The sequence below is a fragment of the Zingiber officinale genome, chromosome 9B (genome assembly GCF_018446385.1).
Source record: "Zingiber officinale cultivar Zhangliang chromosome 9B, Zo_v1.1, whole genome shotgun sequence".
Lineage (NCBI taxonomy): Eukaryota > Viridiplantae > Streptophyta > Magnoliopsida > Zingiberales > Zingiberaceae > Zingiber > Zingiber officinale.
Window position 1 is genome coordinate 7,442,690 of NC_056003.1, and position 17,057 is coordinate 7,459,746.

Consider the following 17,057-nt stretch of genomic DNA (forward strand, 5'->3'; position numbering starts at 1 on the left):
AGTTTATCTTCTTATCTTATACGATATTCTTCTTCTGCTATCTTGGAACGTCTACTCTTCCTCTGGTTCCTGTTTATCTTCCATAAGTATTGGCTATACATCATGTTAATTAACTCTTACATTGAGGTCAGACCATTGTACTCAATTAACAATGAATCAAGAAGCACCTGGAACTATCATGAGTTTGTGATTTCTGGCATATACGTCTGGTAGATGGGTGCTATCTTGTGCATTTCCTGTGATATTGACTGGAAAACAAGGGTGCAGTTTCGATGCTCGTGATGAATTTCCTGTGATATTGACTGTAGGTAGATGGCCTTTTTTTTATTTTTAGCCTAGCCATTGTGATAGAGTGATCTCAGTCTAGTACTGCTGTCTTCAGGCCGTTCAGTCGAAATTGTTCGGAGTCTTCTCATGGTTAGGCATTATGGCAAGCATGTTGCAAAAGGTAAGAGAGCATGATGTAAAAGCAAGCTTAATTATACGATTCAACTAAGCCTTGAAACAGAAAAAGAAATGGATCAAAGACAGTAATTCTTTTTTGAGATATCATCTTGCGTGTGATCGATGCTTCTCCTTTCTTTTACAACATGCTTTAACGTTTTGGTGATTTGCTTTTCTGTCCCCATTTGCCAGGTTCTGGGCAAGCTCATTTTCTATACGAAGTGGAGCATGACATCGCAGTCAGATGCTTCCAGTGGGACGATACCCGTAGCTTTACCATCAGTTAGCTCATCCTTTAAAGCTTTTGAGGGACCAGAACACAGAATGTCTTGTAGAAAGAAACTACAACACTAAGCTCTGCAGATAATCTGATTATATGGGAGAAAACCTCAAGCATCGGATTCATCATGTTTGCTTCTTCCTTTGCTGAGTGTGAGGGGCATCAAATCTAATATCTCTGCAACAGGACGTTGAACATTGGATCCTCACTCATTGTGTCTGCTCCCTTTGGCTCCCCAAGGACACACTCTCATAAAACGAACACGGACCCACAGGAAGCAAAGAGCAAAAGCATCGATGCGAATAGATGAGGAAGCTTCTCAGAGTATGCATGGAAGAACCACATGGGGAGCCTTTAAGTCACCCACGACAATGCAGCAGAAGCATGCAGCTCAAGCAGTGAAACCGGGCCCTTGTGCCGTGTTACGTGACCGATCAAAAGGCTAAACACACCCTTGTTTTCAGCAATTAAGGGCAGCCTGTGGACCTCATCCATGGACAAATGATGCAGGAAAGCTGAAAAATAAAAAAGGTTCAGCGAAAGCCAGCCATTTATATCAACGAGAGCTGCAGAAGTTTGGTTTACATCAACTTTGTATGACACCCATATATATATATATATGATTGCAGACTTGCAGTAGGTAGGGAAAAAGACTCATCTCGGCTACCAAATTGGCGGAAAGGAAAAATGCACAAGGAAATTTTTGTTACAATGATAAAAGAAAGAAAGCCAAACCAGACTGCTCCAAGGCAAAAAAAAACAAAAAACTTAAGTTGATATGCGTAGTTGCAGACTCATGAACAATTAGGCCCCCTATTTACAGCGGATGAATTAATTAGCAGCAACAAAATCCACCAAATTCCTCCCTTCGGTCTTATAGTTTGTGGGGAGTCAGTTTGAGCAAAAGAACTGTCTATGAACAATTTCAGTGCTTGAATTTGGCATCAGACTTCCACTCTCCACGAGCTGTTATCATCATCAACATCATGAGACTTGTCTAGCGCTGCGACCTTAGACCTATTACTTCCTGCCATGGTGCTTCTTGCCCTCTCGGATTGTGGTAGCTCACAGGCTTCACTGACGGTTCCACGCTTTACATCAGCAGGAGGGATAAAACAGTCGATCGAGAGGCCAGGGACATTGAATGCTACTTCGTCAATAGTCCATGCCTCCTCCATCCTAGTCTTGCTGTGGCTCATGGCCACTTCGCCAAACCGGAAAAGATTGACAATTGAACGCCCTGAGTGTGCAATCATCATGCCCTCGACCGGGCGATAGTCATGGATGGAGGAGTTAATGGAGGTCTCCCAGTACACAGCATCACCTCCGGCACTCGACTGAATTCGAGTTAGATGTGAGTCCTCCATGTGAGTGAGAAGCCCAGTCTTTTGGCTGAAGTAACCAAACAAGACATGCCTGATTATCTCAGCAGGGCCTTCACTCCTAGCTTTCAGTGTCTGTGGATCTGCACAAAGCTTAAGGATGAAACAATCCTCCCCATTGACATTCTTCTCACCAATGCACTGTGCATCAGCAAACATGCTCGCTGTGGTCAATGGATCAAGTCCCTACAGCGTTCAATTAGCTTCAATAAAAATTGAATTGATCTAATAATGAAATTAGAGCACACAACATAATTGAGCACGGGGAAGTTTTATGCCTGCAAAGCTCGACGGAGGGGTCGAACAGGGCCCTTGGCGGCATGGGCACCGAGCCAGGGAGTATGGCGCCAGACTAGTTTGCCGTTGCAACCGGCATGGACCTTGCTACCACCGACAGCTAACTCGACGTACCACATCTCTGGCGCCATCTGCCAGAGGACGAACCCACCGGATTCGGCTTCCTTTGTTGCACTCCGGCTCTTGACGATCCCAGTGGCCGTCTCAAACTCTGACGCCAGCATCCTCACCTTCCCCATGGCATATGCATTCCTGATGGAGCTCAACATTTTTAGGCCTCCTGAAGCTGCCGTGTACTGCTGTAGTATGTATTGCGCCGACGATGTTTCCTACCACAGCGGATAATTTGAAGAAAAATCAATAAATTTGCCCGACATCTACCAAAATTGAAGAGTTAATCCAGTCACAAAAACGAAGGTTAATCGATGAAGGGAACATGCATTTATTGCAGGAATTGCAACAAACTGCGGTATTAAATCCCAGATTCTTCGGAAAATCCATCAATGTGAGACATAAAACAATGGGTGCATAAATGCACTCGCCTCAGCCCTGATTGGAGCATTCATTTAATCGCTCAAATTCAATTAGAAATTGTGAATTGATAATGTATTCCACCAACCACGTGAAAGGCAGAGCCTGAAGAGGAAAAGCCGGCATCAATGGCCAAAAAAAACTAAAGTAGGAGAGGAGGATGCTCACAATGGGAGTGTCTTTGATGCTGAGGTGGAGGAGCGGATTGGCGGGCGAGACGTGGACGGGGGCTAGTGGCGCCCCCAGGACGCCGAGAAGGAGGCGGAGGTCCGTGCCGCGGCAGGCGCCTGCAGAAACAGACGGCGCCCGGTGGAACCGGTCCTTCACCCACTGCCCCCACCCCTCTTTCCCCGGATCGCCGCCGCCGCTCTCAGGCCCTTCCTCCAAGGGCGCCAGAATCCCCGACGCCGGCACCAACAGTTCCTCCGGGAACCCCCTCGCTTTCTGTCGCTTCCACCGCTTCGGAAGCAGCAGATCCGCCACGACAGGCGAGTGGTTCCGCTGCGGACTCACCGACCTCGACCTCGACCTCGCCGGCGACAGCCCCCGTGCCATCTCCCCTCGCAGAGCCGAGAGGAACCCGTGCTTCTTCTCCATGTCCTCCCCAAACCCCAAATCCAACCCTAAAGCCACCACAAAGAAATGGAGGCGAAGGCGAAGCTTAGAGAGGAGAAGAGCACGCACCAAATCGGTCAGAAATCTCCAAACTTATGAAGCTACGAAGCGAAGCCGGAGGCAAAGACTAAAATGCTGAAAATTTTCCTTGTAGAGGGGCGAGGGAGAGAAAAAGGCAAGAGTGAGAGAGTGAGAGTTCGTCGCAGAAGAGGATCGAGCGAAGACGACGATAAAGCAGGGGGGCTCGGTTTGAGCCTTTCAAGTGGTGGGAACAGGACGTGGCGGTGCAATATAAGAAAAAACCAGGGCTCAAAATTAAAAAAAGTATGAGAGGGGGCAATATAAAAATTCAAAATACCAAGGCGACAACCTACTCCAGTCAATACGGTTTACAACTTACAAGGCAGTGATAAAGACCTATGAGAGGTAAGCTTACCGCAAGGTCATCGAATCTTTTGGGGAAAAAAAAAGATAGCTTCTCTTATGTTTAGTTATCATTAAAAAGGGGCATGGTATATGTATTTTTTAAAAAAATATATTATTCTTACCCAATCGGACAATATTGTTATAATTCTCTGCCGCAACTACTATCGAAATTACTTAAATATTAATCCAAATAATCAATGCATTATGCGATTAATATATTTTAATGTGTTCAATTTTAAATTAGATTTGTAGCTATGTTATTGATATTCACTCAGTAACATGCATATGAAGTTCGCAAAGCTTGTGACCTAATTAGCTCAGGCTGTGATGTTCCAGTAGAGTTCGAAAAAAGATGGTATAAAACATTCGAGGAAGAGAAAATTGAAATCGCAAAAGATGATCCTTGTGTAAGATAGCTGATATGGGATGTAATTATTGACGATAGAATTTACATATATTATTAATGATAGCATATAGTATATATAAATATATTACAAGTGAAAATATAAAAATACATAAATTAGGAAAATAATAAGTATTTTCTAATAATAATTATTCTCCAATAATTAAAAAACAAATAACTATTTTCTAATAATAATTATTATCTCCAATAACTAGGAAACAAATAACTATTTTCTAATAATAATTATTCTCCAATAACTAGAAAACAAATAACTATTTTCTAATAATAATTATTATCTCCAATAACTAGGAAACAAATAACTATTTTCTAATAATAATTATTCCCTAATAATTAGGAAACAAACAACTATTTACTTATAATAATTATTTCCTAATACACCCTCTCAAGATGATATCTCAGAAATGACATCAATCTTGCTACAAATAGCAAACAACCGAGGTCGAGAAAGTGATTTTGTAAGTGCATCAGCCAACTGATCACTACAAGAAAACAGTAAAATAGCGACGAAATATTAGCGACGAAATAACTATTTGTAGCAAAAATAGACTATTAGCGACGGAAATCAATTTCGTCGCAAATAATAATATTAAAAAATATTTTTTTCCCAAGGTCATTATATTTACGACGAAATTATCAAACTCGCCGCTAAAATTTTAATATTAGCGGTGTGAATAAATACGGATTAGCGACGAATCTGATATTTCGCCGCAAAAGCTTATTATTAGCGGCGAATTTATATAATTTCGCCGCTAATTTGTATTATTAGCGGCGAAATAACGAATTAAAAATTCGCAGCTAATATGTTAGCGGCGAAAATTGCAAATTCGCCACCAATATTACCATTAGCGGCGAATTTGATATTTTCGCCGCTAATAATAAGAATTAGCGGCGAATTCTATAGAATTCGCCGCTAATCCTCGTATTTCTCCCCAACGCGATCTTTCCCAAATCCGCCGCGATTTTTCTTCTCCTCCGCGTCGCGATCCTTTTCTTCCTCCGCGTCGCGATCCTCTTCTTCTCCTCCGCGTGCTCTCTTCTCTCCGCGCTCTCTTCTTCTCCGTCCACTCGCTGTCTCCGCGTGCGCTCTCTTCTTCTCCTCCGCCGCTGCCGCGATTTTAGGTTTTAGGTGCGCCATCTCTTCTTCTCCTCCGCCGCTGCCTCAATTTTAGGGTTTGGGTGTGCCATCTCTTCTCCTCCGACGCCGCCGTGAATCTTCTTTGTTTGACGAATCCTGCTCCGGCTCCGGTGACTTCTGCTCTTACCCAGCTCAGGTTTTCCTCCTCTGCTTCTTTCCCGCTCTGAGAAAAGGTACTTTCAATATATCAGTTTTTTCTCTCCATTTGAATAATGTTTGTGCTACAACATTAATTTAGCAAGGCATGAAGTGAAAAACTTGATCTTAATATGGCTGAGCAAGAGTTCTAATAACTTTTTCTACTGGTTGTCTCAGTTACACATGTACTTCAAGTATCTAGTGAACCAACAGTTGATAAGGGAACATATGGTTACTACTGTCTTGCATACTTCAACAACTATCCATATAAATATTTTGCACCTCTCATCTACTGAAAATGACTGGATTTATACTGTTTTTTTGCAATATTTCAAAACCATTAAAATGAAGTATAAATGTTGTTTTTCATTCATTACTTTGCTCAAATATTATGGTCATCTTATCTTCATTGCAAAGAGTTTGGAACAGTCAAAAGAATCAAGAGAATCCTGACTTATTTAAGTTATTTAATGTAAGTTGCTTATTAATTTCATTGAAACTTATCATCAAACTTATTTATAAGAGTTGCGATGGTGTAAGTGCTTTGTTTGGGACTATATGTGTGTTTTGTTTGAATCTGAGGCATTTCAAGTAACTCATTCTATAATAAATGTCTTTTTATATAAAAATTTAATTATTTGTTCTATAACTATTATTTTATTTATATGAAATTTTGTGTTGTAGAAACGATCTACCATAAATGCTGAAAATCGAGGGAAACTTCCATATAACCATCGTGGAGGTTCTAAATCATTCATTCAATATAGTTACGATGGTGTAAGTGCTACTTTTATAGTTTTCATATATTGTTTGTTAGTGAATTTGTTCTTAACTGTGTATAATTATTTTTTATGATATTTTTAACATGTTATTTTTTCTAGGATGATATGGTGAGACTACGTGATGAGTGTATTTAAACACAAAATCCAGAAGAGATCATCAATGTAGTAAAAATTGCGTATACAGTTTGTGATCAGGTCCGCGATACTCGTTCTTATACTTTCCTGCCATACTAAAATTTTTTTTCACATAAATTTTATTTATATTATCTTCCTGCCATACAGATTGTTATCTTTTCCTTACATCCAAAATATATTATATGATCTTTCTTTTTAGTCATATCTTTAGAGGTTAAGGACTCAATATTTGAGTGGGTTAATTTAGAATGTTGTTATGCATTGAAGAGGTAAAGGGAATTAAAATCATGTCCAACAGTTTCAACATGTCTAGGGAATTAAAATCATGTCCGACAGTTTCAACATGTCTAGGGAATTAAAATCATGTTTCAACAAGTAATCATGTCCAACAGTTTCAACGTGTCAACAATTTCAACATGTCTAGGGAATTAAAATGATAGTGAATAGCAAAACAAGCCAATAAATGTCTAACAAAACTTCGTGTGCTTAGAATACAACATATATGCTATGAACAGAAAATGAACCCATGAGTGAAGGGAAGTAATTATCTATTTAACCATGAGAACTCGGATTTCATCGATAAGTGTATTACTTCTTTCCTTTGCTTGCTTGGTAGCTATTTCCAGAGACATAACTACATCACCCAATGAAAGCTACAAAAAGAGAGAAATCTAATTAAACAAACAAGAAGATAACATAGCCAACAAGAAAGAGGTCAACAACATCTTACAATTGAAAGGTCTAGCTCAGGAATATGTTGGGACATAGACAGAACATCAGTAGCCTGATCCACATCCCGCCATTCTTTATTTATCTTTCGGATAAAATTATCATCACAAAGCAACACAGAAAGCTCAACTTTATCATACTTGTCAATGTCATCCATAGAAGTATCTCTTGTCTTATATCTGAGGCTTTTAGATTATCACTCAATATTGATTTGCTTTACTGTTAAGATTCTGAGGAAACATCAGACATGACATGCTGTTACCCTTTTCTAGGATTTTCATAATTACTAATTATTAAACAATCATGTGCTATTTTTAAATATGTTGAAACTTGTATTAGGTCCTCAGTACTCGTTCGGGATACATTAGAGGACTTGGAAGTGGGCCAAAGCCAGTTAAGTCCACTTCTTCAGATGCCACCTCCTCAAGCAGATCAACTAACACCGTATTACATGAAAAACTTGAATCCACTCAAGAATAATTAGCAAACACCAAAGTTCAATTAGCAAGTTAGGTCCACTATGATGTTGTGGATTTCTGGATGTGAACTTGATGTTTTGAACTTGTTACTTGTTTGTACTTTATTCGGATTGTTACTTGTGTACTTTATTTGTTATGTTACTTGATGTTAGACATTGATGTTGAGTACTTGCATCTCTTTTTTGTAAATGTTGCTAGATTTGTGAATTTATACTTTGATGAAGTATGAGTTGTTTGTGAGTTTATTATTTGAGTTAGTATTTGTATAAGTTTGTGAATATTGTTGTTAGAGTTATGATTACTGTATGAGTTTGTAGATGTGTATTCAGATAATGCAGCAAATATTTTTTTTAAAAAAAATGAAGGTTAGCGACGATTTTGAAGGAATCGTCGCTAAGATTAATGTTAGCGACGAATTAGGTCAATATCGTCGCTAATAACTCGAACTTGCTTTTGTAACTGTTTGCAGCGAATTTGAATGGGGTTAGCGACGAAATATTTCGCCGCTAAAATTTTAGCGGCAAAAAACATCAATATCGTCGCTAACAACTCAAACCTTATCATTGTTTGCGGCGAATTTTAATGGGATTAGCGGCGAAATATTTCGCCGCTAATATTTTAGCGGTTTGTGGCGAAAGGAAACTTGGTTAGCGACGATTTAAATCGTCGCTAAAATGTTAGCTGCGAAATTAATCTAATTCGTCGCTAACATCATCGATACCGTTCGTGCCCGTTTGCGGCCAAATAAAACACGTTAGCGACGATATATGTTGGCCTTAGCGACGACATTCGGGCGATCGTCGCTAACGTGTTTGCAACGACAAAAGTTGGATTCGTTGCAAACAAATTTCTTAGCGGCGAATAAATTTAATTCGTCGCTAAAGGTTTAGCGTCGATTTAAATGACTTAGCGACAAGTTAATTATGTCGTTAATATGTTGGCGACGAAACCGTATAAAATCGTCGCTAATAATTGTTTACGACAAGCTTATAACGACGATTCTGGCGACGAAATTATATCGTCGCAAATAATTGTTAGCGACGAAATATAATATATTAGCGACGAAATAGTTCGTCGCTAAATATCAGTTTTCTTGTAGTGGATCCTCGGTAGGAATATGAGTAACTCGTAGTTCGGAGGTCTGCACCAGATCACGAACAAAGTGATAGTCAATAGCTAGATACTTCATCCGAGAGTGAAAAACAAGATTAGCTGAAAGATACGTGGCACCCAAATTATCAGTAAAAAGTACAGCAGACGTGGTAATCGGAAGAAGCAGATCTGTCAAAAGTGACTTAATCCATTGGATCGCAGTTGCTGCAGAGGCAATGGTATGATATTCAGCCTCAGTCGAAGAGCGTGCAACAGTGCACTGTTTGGTAGATTTCCAGGAAACCGAAGTAGCACCTAGAAAAATAATAAATGCACCCGTAGAACACCGATCGTCTGGATCTCCTGCTCAGTCTGCATAGGAGAAACCATGAAGAGTAAAAGGTGTATCTGCAAGAAGACAAATGCCAAGATCCCTGGTAACATTAAGATACCGAAGTAGACGTTTCACAGCACCCCAATACGTCTCTGAAGGAGCATGCATAAACTGTGAAAGTTTGTTGACCGCAAAGGAAATATCAGGACGAGTCATACGGAGATGTTGTAAGCCTCCAACCACTTGTCGAAACTTAGTCGTATCAAAAGATGAAGACCCATCATGCAAAGTAAGACGAGAGCCAGCAGCAATAGGAGTGGAGACCGGCTTGGAATCAAGCATGTTGTGTTTGGAGAGAATATCAGTGACATACTTTTACAGAGATAAGAGAAGACCATTTGAGGTTGGGCGAACTTCAATACCGTAGAAGAGGGAAAGAGTCCCAAGATCCTTAATCGATAATTTTGCATGAAGTTTACATACTATGACGTCAACAGAAGAAACATCACTCCCTGTAATGATTAGATCATCAACATATAAAAGGAAATAGATAACAGTATCATCTCGAGAATAAACAAATAAGGAGGTGTCAGTTCGGGATGCGATAAAGCCAAGAGAGGCCAAGAAAGCGCGAAGTTCCAAATACCAGGTGCTCGTAGCCTGCTTTAAGTCATAAAGCGCCTTATGTAAACAGCACACATGATCCGAAAACTCAGCACTGCGCATACCCGAAGGTTGCGCCATATAAACCTCCTCTGTAAGATGATCATTAAGAAACACTTTGTTTACATCAAGTTGGCGAAGACACCACCTTCGATTCACAGCCAAACTAAGAACAATGTGCATTGTTACTGGATTAATAACAAGACTGAATGTATGATGAAAGTCAACACCAGGGAGTTGATGAAAACCCTTGGCAACAAGGCGAGCTTTATACTGATTAATTGAGCCATCAGAATTACGCTTAATGTGAAACACCCACTTATTACCCACAAGATTTTGGTCTGGCGAAGGTGGGACAAGAGTCCAAGTCTGATTACAGAAAAGAGCATCATACTCTTCATGCATGGCATGTATCTAATTTGGATCTTTTAGCGCCTGCATGATAGAGGAGGGTCCACAAGGTTGTGGAAGACTAGTATGAAGAAGATATTTTGGATTGGGTTTGTATATGACATTTTGGAGCGAGTTTACATGGGATGTTGGTTTAGAGAAGCGAGAGAGGGAGAAAGAGTCGGTGGGCTAGAGGGTTGGTTGCCACCAGGCAACGTGGACAACCCAACAATAAGAGGTGATGATGGCGGAGATGATGGCGATGATGATGACAATGGTGAAGAAGTCACTTGTTGACGGCTACGGTTAGTGGCAGGTTGCGACATCGGTGCTGGAGGGTCCCACGAGAGAACTGGCGCAGCAGAGAGCTCAGAGTCAATGTTTATTACTGTGGAATTCAAAGAGCAGGTGATGGCAAATGGAAAAATATGTTTCACAAACTTAACATGACGAAATACAAAGACTCTCTTGAAAGCTACATCATAGCACAGGAAGACACTCTGGGTGAGAGAATTGTTGGAACCCCAAGGTTGTTTTGGTGTGATCAACAAGTTAAGTTAGGTCCTGTGTTGTTTTAACCTTGTGTCTAAGTGTGCAGGAGCTTAGGAGAACAGGTACTCGAGCGGAAGACTTAGCTAGCGAGAAGGACGGCACGCGGTGCGTCCGAGGGATGAGGTGCTGCGGAAGAAAACCCCAGTGGACGAGAAGGAAGCATGCGGTGGTTCCGAGGGACGAAAGCTGGAGCGGAAGATTGCTCGGGGAGCAAGAGACGCAGCTAGCGAGAAGGTCGGCACGGGGTGCGACCAAGGGACGAAGACTGCGGATGAGTACGCTGGTGGACGAGAAGGAAACACGCGGCGATTCCGAGGAACGAGAAGCCGGAGCGGAAGGCTGCTCGAGGAGACCGGAAGTTGGGTTCGGGTGAGCCCTTTTCCGGATGACAGAGATCATCCAAGCGAGCGGATCCGGAGCAGAAGACCCGGACCGAGATGAGACTGAACCAGAGAAGAGGCCCCAGACAAAAAGTCAACAACTATTGACTTTTTGCTCCGGGGCGCCCGGAGCAGTCCGGGGCGCCCGGAATGGCTCCGGGCGCCCGAACCAGTATTGTTGACCAGAACGCGTCCAATGCGTTCTGAACATTGGGGGATAAAGTTTGATCCCCCCCAGGGTGCCCGGAACCCTTCGAGGCGCCCCGACCAAGGCTATAAATATAGCCTTGATCCAGAAGCTTTTCAACGAACTCTGAATTGTAATTCCAACGCTTGTAAGCTTTAGTCTAGAGTTGAACTTCTGTTTTCTGCGCTTTAACGCTATACGAGGCTTCTGCGCCTGAAAGAGGTTTTAGTGAGCTTAATCTTCCTTGGATTAACAACCACATCGGTTGTAACCAAGTAAATCCTTGTGCCTCGCTTTTTCTTTATGCTTTTAATTTATCAGCTTACTTTATATATACAAGTGTTAGCATAAAGAGTTCGAGGAAGGGTTCTTTTGTTTTTTTATTTTACAGGACTATCCAACAACCCCCTTTCTAGCCGATCGCAACGGTCCTACAAGTGGTATCAGAGTCGAGGCACTTCAGGAGGACTAACCGCCGAACGAAGCAACGAAGTGATGGCCAGAGCCTACGACTACCCACCTACATTCGAGGGGGAGTTTGTCGTTTGGAAGCAAAAAATGGAGGTATACCTTAACTCAGACTTTGATATTTCTTTAATATTAAAATTTGGTTATGAAGAACCGAAGAACACGAACGGAGAAAGAGTCGATCTACGCCTCTGGACCAGCAAACAACGTAACGAATCGATGGCAAACGGACGGGCAGAATTTCATCTTCTAACCGTGATACCAAATGAAGATCTCGACAGAATCGGCGAATACAACAGCGCAAAAGAACTTTGGGAAAAGTTCTTGAAGCTCTACGAAGAACCTTTGGAAGCCGATGACTCAATAGTCACCGAGCCACCGACAGAACAGCCCGAGACTGAAGAAATTGTCAAGACAGCAATCATAACGGAAGACCCACCTACAGATGAAGAAAGCTCAACCGAGACAAGCATCGAGAAAGGGGGAGAGTCTTTAGAAGAAAGCAATTCAACAGGGGGAGAATCAACAGCTGACAAGGTAAGTCAGGTATGGTCTCCACCTTTTGAACATTTAGTTAAATCAATCAAAATGTCGCCGAAAGAATCTTGCGAATCAAAAATTCAATCATCGAAAAAGTTTTTCGGTTTACCAATATTATCGAAAGAATTTTTCGAATTACAAAATGTTTTGACGAAAGATTCCTGCGAATTACAAATTATTTTGTCAAAAGAATTTTTCAAATCAGAAATATTGTCAAAAGATTCTTGCAAGTTACAAAATATTTTGTCGAATGAATCTTGCAAATTAGAAAAATTGTCAAACGAATTTTTACCAATTATTTTGTTAATACAATTTCTTGCATGTTTAATATTTGTTGCTTTAAAGCTGAAAGAAATAGCCTGTCAATTAAAATATCTCGACAAACTATTAACAGATATTAACATGATACAATTCTTCGCATGTTCAAATTTTCTTACTTCAAATTTGAGAAATTGTAATAAGTTAAAATGGAAATTTAAAACCTTCTGATAAAAGCATAAAAAAAAACGAATGATGAAATAAAATTAAAAATAAATACATAGAATTTTTTTTATTTCTACATGTTCCAAAAAAAATTTTTATGCATAAAATTTTCTACTGAGAAAATTCTTAATTTTCATGACGAAAACTTAGAAATTTTTCAAAAGTCATTTTTAACTTAGAAATTTTCTCTGATATTTTGAGATTGTTTTTGTGAAAATTATTACAAAATTTTCAAAGTTCTCAAAATTTTCTAAAAGTTCTTAATGACTTAGATTTTTTTTTTTTTAGAAATTTTCCCTGACTTAGAAATATTGTCCAGAAAATCAGTGAAATAGATCTTTATAAAGTTTCTAAGTGTCAACTCTTAGATTTTCTTGCAACCCCAATTTTTTATGTGATCAAAGGGGGAGAAGAAAAAGTATAAGTCTAGGGGGAGGTAGAAATTGAAAAATTAAAATTGGAATTTAATTTTTTTTTTCTATCTTGTTGCACGTGTTTGTAATATTAAAATGTTTAATTTTCATATCTATTTTGTCCCTAGCTTAACTTGGGTTGATCACATCAAAAAGGGGGAGATTGTTGGAACCCCAAGGTTATTTTGGTGTGATCAACAAGTTAAGTTAGGTCCTGTGTTGTTTTAACCTTATGTCTAAGTGTGCAGGAGCTTAGGAGCACAAGTACTCGAGCGGAAGACGCAGCTAGCGAGAAGGACGCCACGCGGTGCGTCTGAGGGACGAGGTGCTGTGGAAGAGTACCCTAGTGGACGAGAAGGAAGCGTGCGGTGGTTCCGAGGGACGAAAGTCGGAGCGGAAGATTGCTCGGGGAGCAAGAGACGCAGCTAGCGAGAAGATCGGCACGGGGTGCGACCGAGGGACGAAGACTGCGGATGAGTACGCTGGTGGACGAGAAGGAAACACGCGGCGATTCCGATGGACGAGAAGCCGGAGCGGAAGGCTGCTCGAGGAGACCGGAAGTTGGGTTCGGGTGAGTCCTTTTCCGGATGACAGAGATCACCCAAGTGAGCGGATCCAGAGCAGAAGACCCAGACCGAGGCGGGACTGAACCAGAGAAGAGGTCCCGGACAAAAAGTCAACAAATGTTGACTTTTTTGCACCGGGGCGCCCGGAGTAGTCCGGGGCACCCGGAATGGCTCCGGGCGCCCGAACCAGTATTGTTGACCAGAACACGTCCAATGCATTATGAACATTGGGGGATAAAGTTTTATCCCCCCAGGGCGCCCAGAACCCTTCCAGGTGCTCCGACCAAGGCTATAAATATAGCCTTGGTCCAGAAGTTTTTCAACGAAATCTGAATTGTAATTCTAACGCTTGTAAGCTTTAGTCTAGAGTTGAGCTTCTGTTTTCTGCGCTTTAACGTTGTACGAGGCTTCTCCGCCTGAAGGAGTTTTTAGTTAGCTTAATCTTCCTTGGATTAACAACAACATCGGTTGTAACCAAGTAAATCCTTGTGCCTCGCTTTTTCTTTATGCTTTTAATTTATCAGCTTACTTTATATATACAAGTGTTAGCTTAAAGAGTTCGAGGAAGGGTTGTTTTATTTTTTATTTTACAGGACTATCTAACAACCCCCTTTCTAGCCAGCCGCAACGGTCCTACAAGAATAACTAAGGAAGACATAAGAGGTTGACTTGGGATCAAACTTGTGGTGAGAGTAGGGGCGCAACCACGGAAAGCATAGACACCCAAAAACTCGAAGCTTAGAAAGATCAGGAATAGTGATGAATAATTTTTCAAAAGAGGACATATGGGAGAAATCGATCTTAAGCTTGCGGTTAATCAAATAGACTGTCGCAGCAAAGGCATAAGACCAGAAAGTGAGTGAAATAGATGCTTTGTGCAACAAAGTGAGACTAGTTTCGGCTATATGGTGATGACGACGTTTAGAGTATCCATTGTGTTCAGGAATATGTGGAGGAGTGGTAAGATGACTAATACCATGAGTAGTAAGAAATGAGCGAAGGGCTAAGAATTTACTTCCATTATCAGTGAATAGTATTTTTATAGTTATCGAGAATTGATTTTCAACAAGAATTTTGAATGCAATAAAGGTAGAGTATACATCCGATTTATTGCGTAAAGGATAAAGTCATATATACTTTGTAAAATGATCAACAAAGATAACATAATATTTGAATGCATCAAATGATGATATAGGAAATGTCCAAATATCAGAAAAGATAGTATCCAAAAGAGCACGTGACGAAATACTAGATTTATGAAAGGACAATTTATGACTCTTATTAATATTGCACGAAGTGCATAAAAAATTAGACAAAGTATTCGCAGGAAACGAAAGACCCAAGGATAAAAAAAGCATTGCAAAACATCTAATGACGGATGACCTAAACGACTATGCCATAAGGAAATAAATGACAAGACAGACATAAAAAAGGCAGAAGACGATGATAGCGTAGACATAAATTTTGGCCAGTAATAGATACCATCTCTATGGCCCCCGCTGACCAGTGTCACTCCCGTATGACGATCCAACACCTGAAAATAGGAATCAAAGAAAAGAAATATAACAGGATTTGTAGCACAAAGTGCTGTGACAGAAATTAAAATTTTTGACATAGACGGCACAAATAAAACATTGGAGAAAACTAAAGGGAAAGATGGAGTAAAGAAAGAGAAAGAACCAGTGTGTGTAATAGGTAGTCTAGAACCATCACCAATGACGACGCTAGCATTCTTAGAGTAAGGCTCATGCAACGAGAGAGTAGTGAGATCAGTGGTGACATGATGAGAGGCGCCAGAGTCAACAACCCATTCCCGAGAATCAGACGAAGGTGTATAATGAACGACAATGTGCGTAAACGATGCACTATACGTGGGGCGCGGAGCACGCGAAGGAGCCGACAGAAGCAGAGCAAGCATCGAGGTAGTCATATGACCGCACTGGCTAGCAGAGTGACCTTGGACACCACAAATATGATAGCGCCCAAGATAACGATTGGGACTGGACACAGCTGGATGTGCAGGAGGACGCGCAGATAGCCTAGGAGTAGACATGCGTGGCTGATGGGATATAGTCGGAATCTGCTGGCAACCACCACGATAGTTTGAATACTGATTACGAGAATTCCCTATTGGAGCTACAAGAGCAGTCATTGGCATAAAAGATAGAGATGATGTTGAGACTTTTAACTGGGCTTCATAGCTGAGGAGCTGCTCGAATAGCTCATCAAAGGTAATAGGGACGTCACGAACTTGCAGAGCATGTGAGATATTGCAGTAATCTTGGCTAAGACCATTCAGGACACGAATAGAGAGCTCATCAAAGTCAACTTTGACATTCATAAGCGCAAGATCATCAATATTTCTTTTAATGTCCTGCATATAATCAGTGATAGACCTATTACCCTGTTGAGGGCTGACAAGATTTTGACGATGAGTCGTAATCCAGCCATGTGAGGGAGTGGTGTAGGTTCTCTCCAGCGTCTGTCATGCGTCTCTAGATGAAGTTGATGAAGAAATAAATTACACAAGAGTAGGAGACATCGAGCCTATAATATCGTTGAGGAGAAGTTGATCCTGGCGGAGCTAGGGAATATGATCAAGATTCACCTGAGGGAGCGTGGCATCTGTAGGCATTATCTGCGCAGGGGGGCAGGGACGTGAGCCATCAACAAACCCTAGTAAATCATATCCGAATAGAAGAGACGTGAACTACAAGCGCTAGGCAGAATAATTAGAGGTGGCGAGTTTCAACGGTGCTTGAGCATTGACGTTGAAAACCACAAGAGAGTCTGGAGAATCAAGAGTATTTGTGAGAGATAGCTGGCGGGTGATGTCGTCGGCGGCAACCATTGTAGAAGGCAGTTGGAGCCAACAGTTGATGTCGTCGGCGACAACCATTGTAGAAGGTGGCTGGTAGGTATTGTGGAGAAAAGAAAGAAAGAAAGAGAAAAAAGGGGTGTTGTTAAGTTTAGAGCTCTGATATCATATTGACGATAAAATTCACATATATTATTAATAATAGCATATGATATATATAAATACCATTACAAGTGAAAATAGAAAAATACATAAATTAGGAAAACAATAAGTATTTCCTAATAATGATTATTTTTCAATAACTAGGAAACTAATAACTATTTTCTAATAATAATTATTCCTTAATAAATAGGAAACAAATAACTATTTACTTA

At 40.7% G+C, this 17,057-nt stretch overlaps 1 protein-coding gene across 1 annotated transcript; it reads right to left on the minus strand.

Annotated features, from left to right (window-relative positions):
* Positions 1-1,274: 1,274 nt before the first annotated feature.
* On the minus strand, positions 1,275-3,774 carry LOC122025541. The gene is made up of 3 exons (XM_042584356.1): positions 3,103-3,774; positions 2,385-2,732; positions 1,275-2,292 (listed from the first exon to the last, which is right to left on the minus strand). Exons 1-3 carry the CDS (start codon positions 3,529-3,531, stop codon positions 1,669-1,671), a joined length of 1,401 nt encoding a protein of 466 aa, XP_042440290.1. The 5' UTR covers positions 3,532-3,774; the 3' UTR covers positions 1,275-1,668.
* Between the last annotated feature and the right edge of the window lie 13,283 nt (positions 3,775-17,057).

Excerpts from the sequence above, each read along its gene's own strand:
- LOC122025541 (XM_042584356.1), bottom strand. The coding sequence starts at position 3,531 with ATGGAGAAGAAGCACGGGTTCCTCTCGGCTCTGCGAGGGGAGATGGCA. Across the intron at positions 2,733-3,102 it reads GCATCAAAGACACTCCCATT|GAAACATCGTCGGCGCAATA; the intron begins GTGAGCATCCTC and ends CCGCTGTGGTAG. Across the intron at positions 2,293-2,384 it reads CCCTCCGTCGAGCTTTGCAG|GGACTTGATCCATTGACCAC; the intron begins GCATAAAACTTC and ends TGAACGCTGTAG.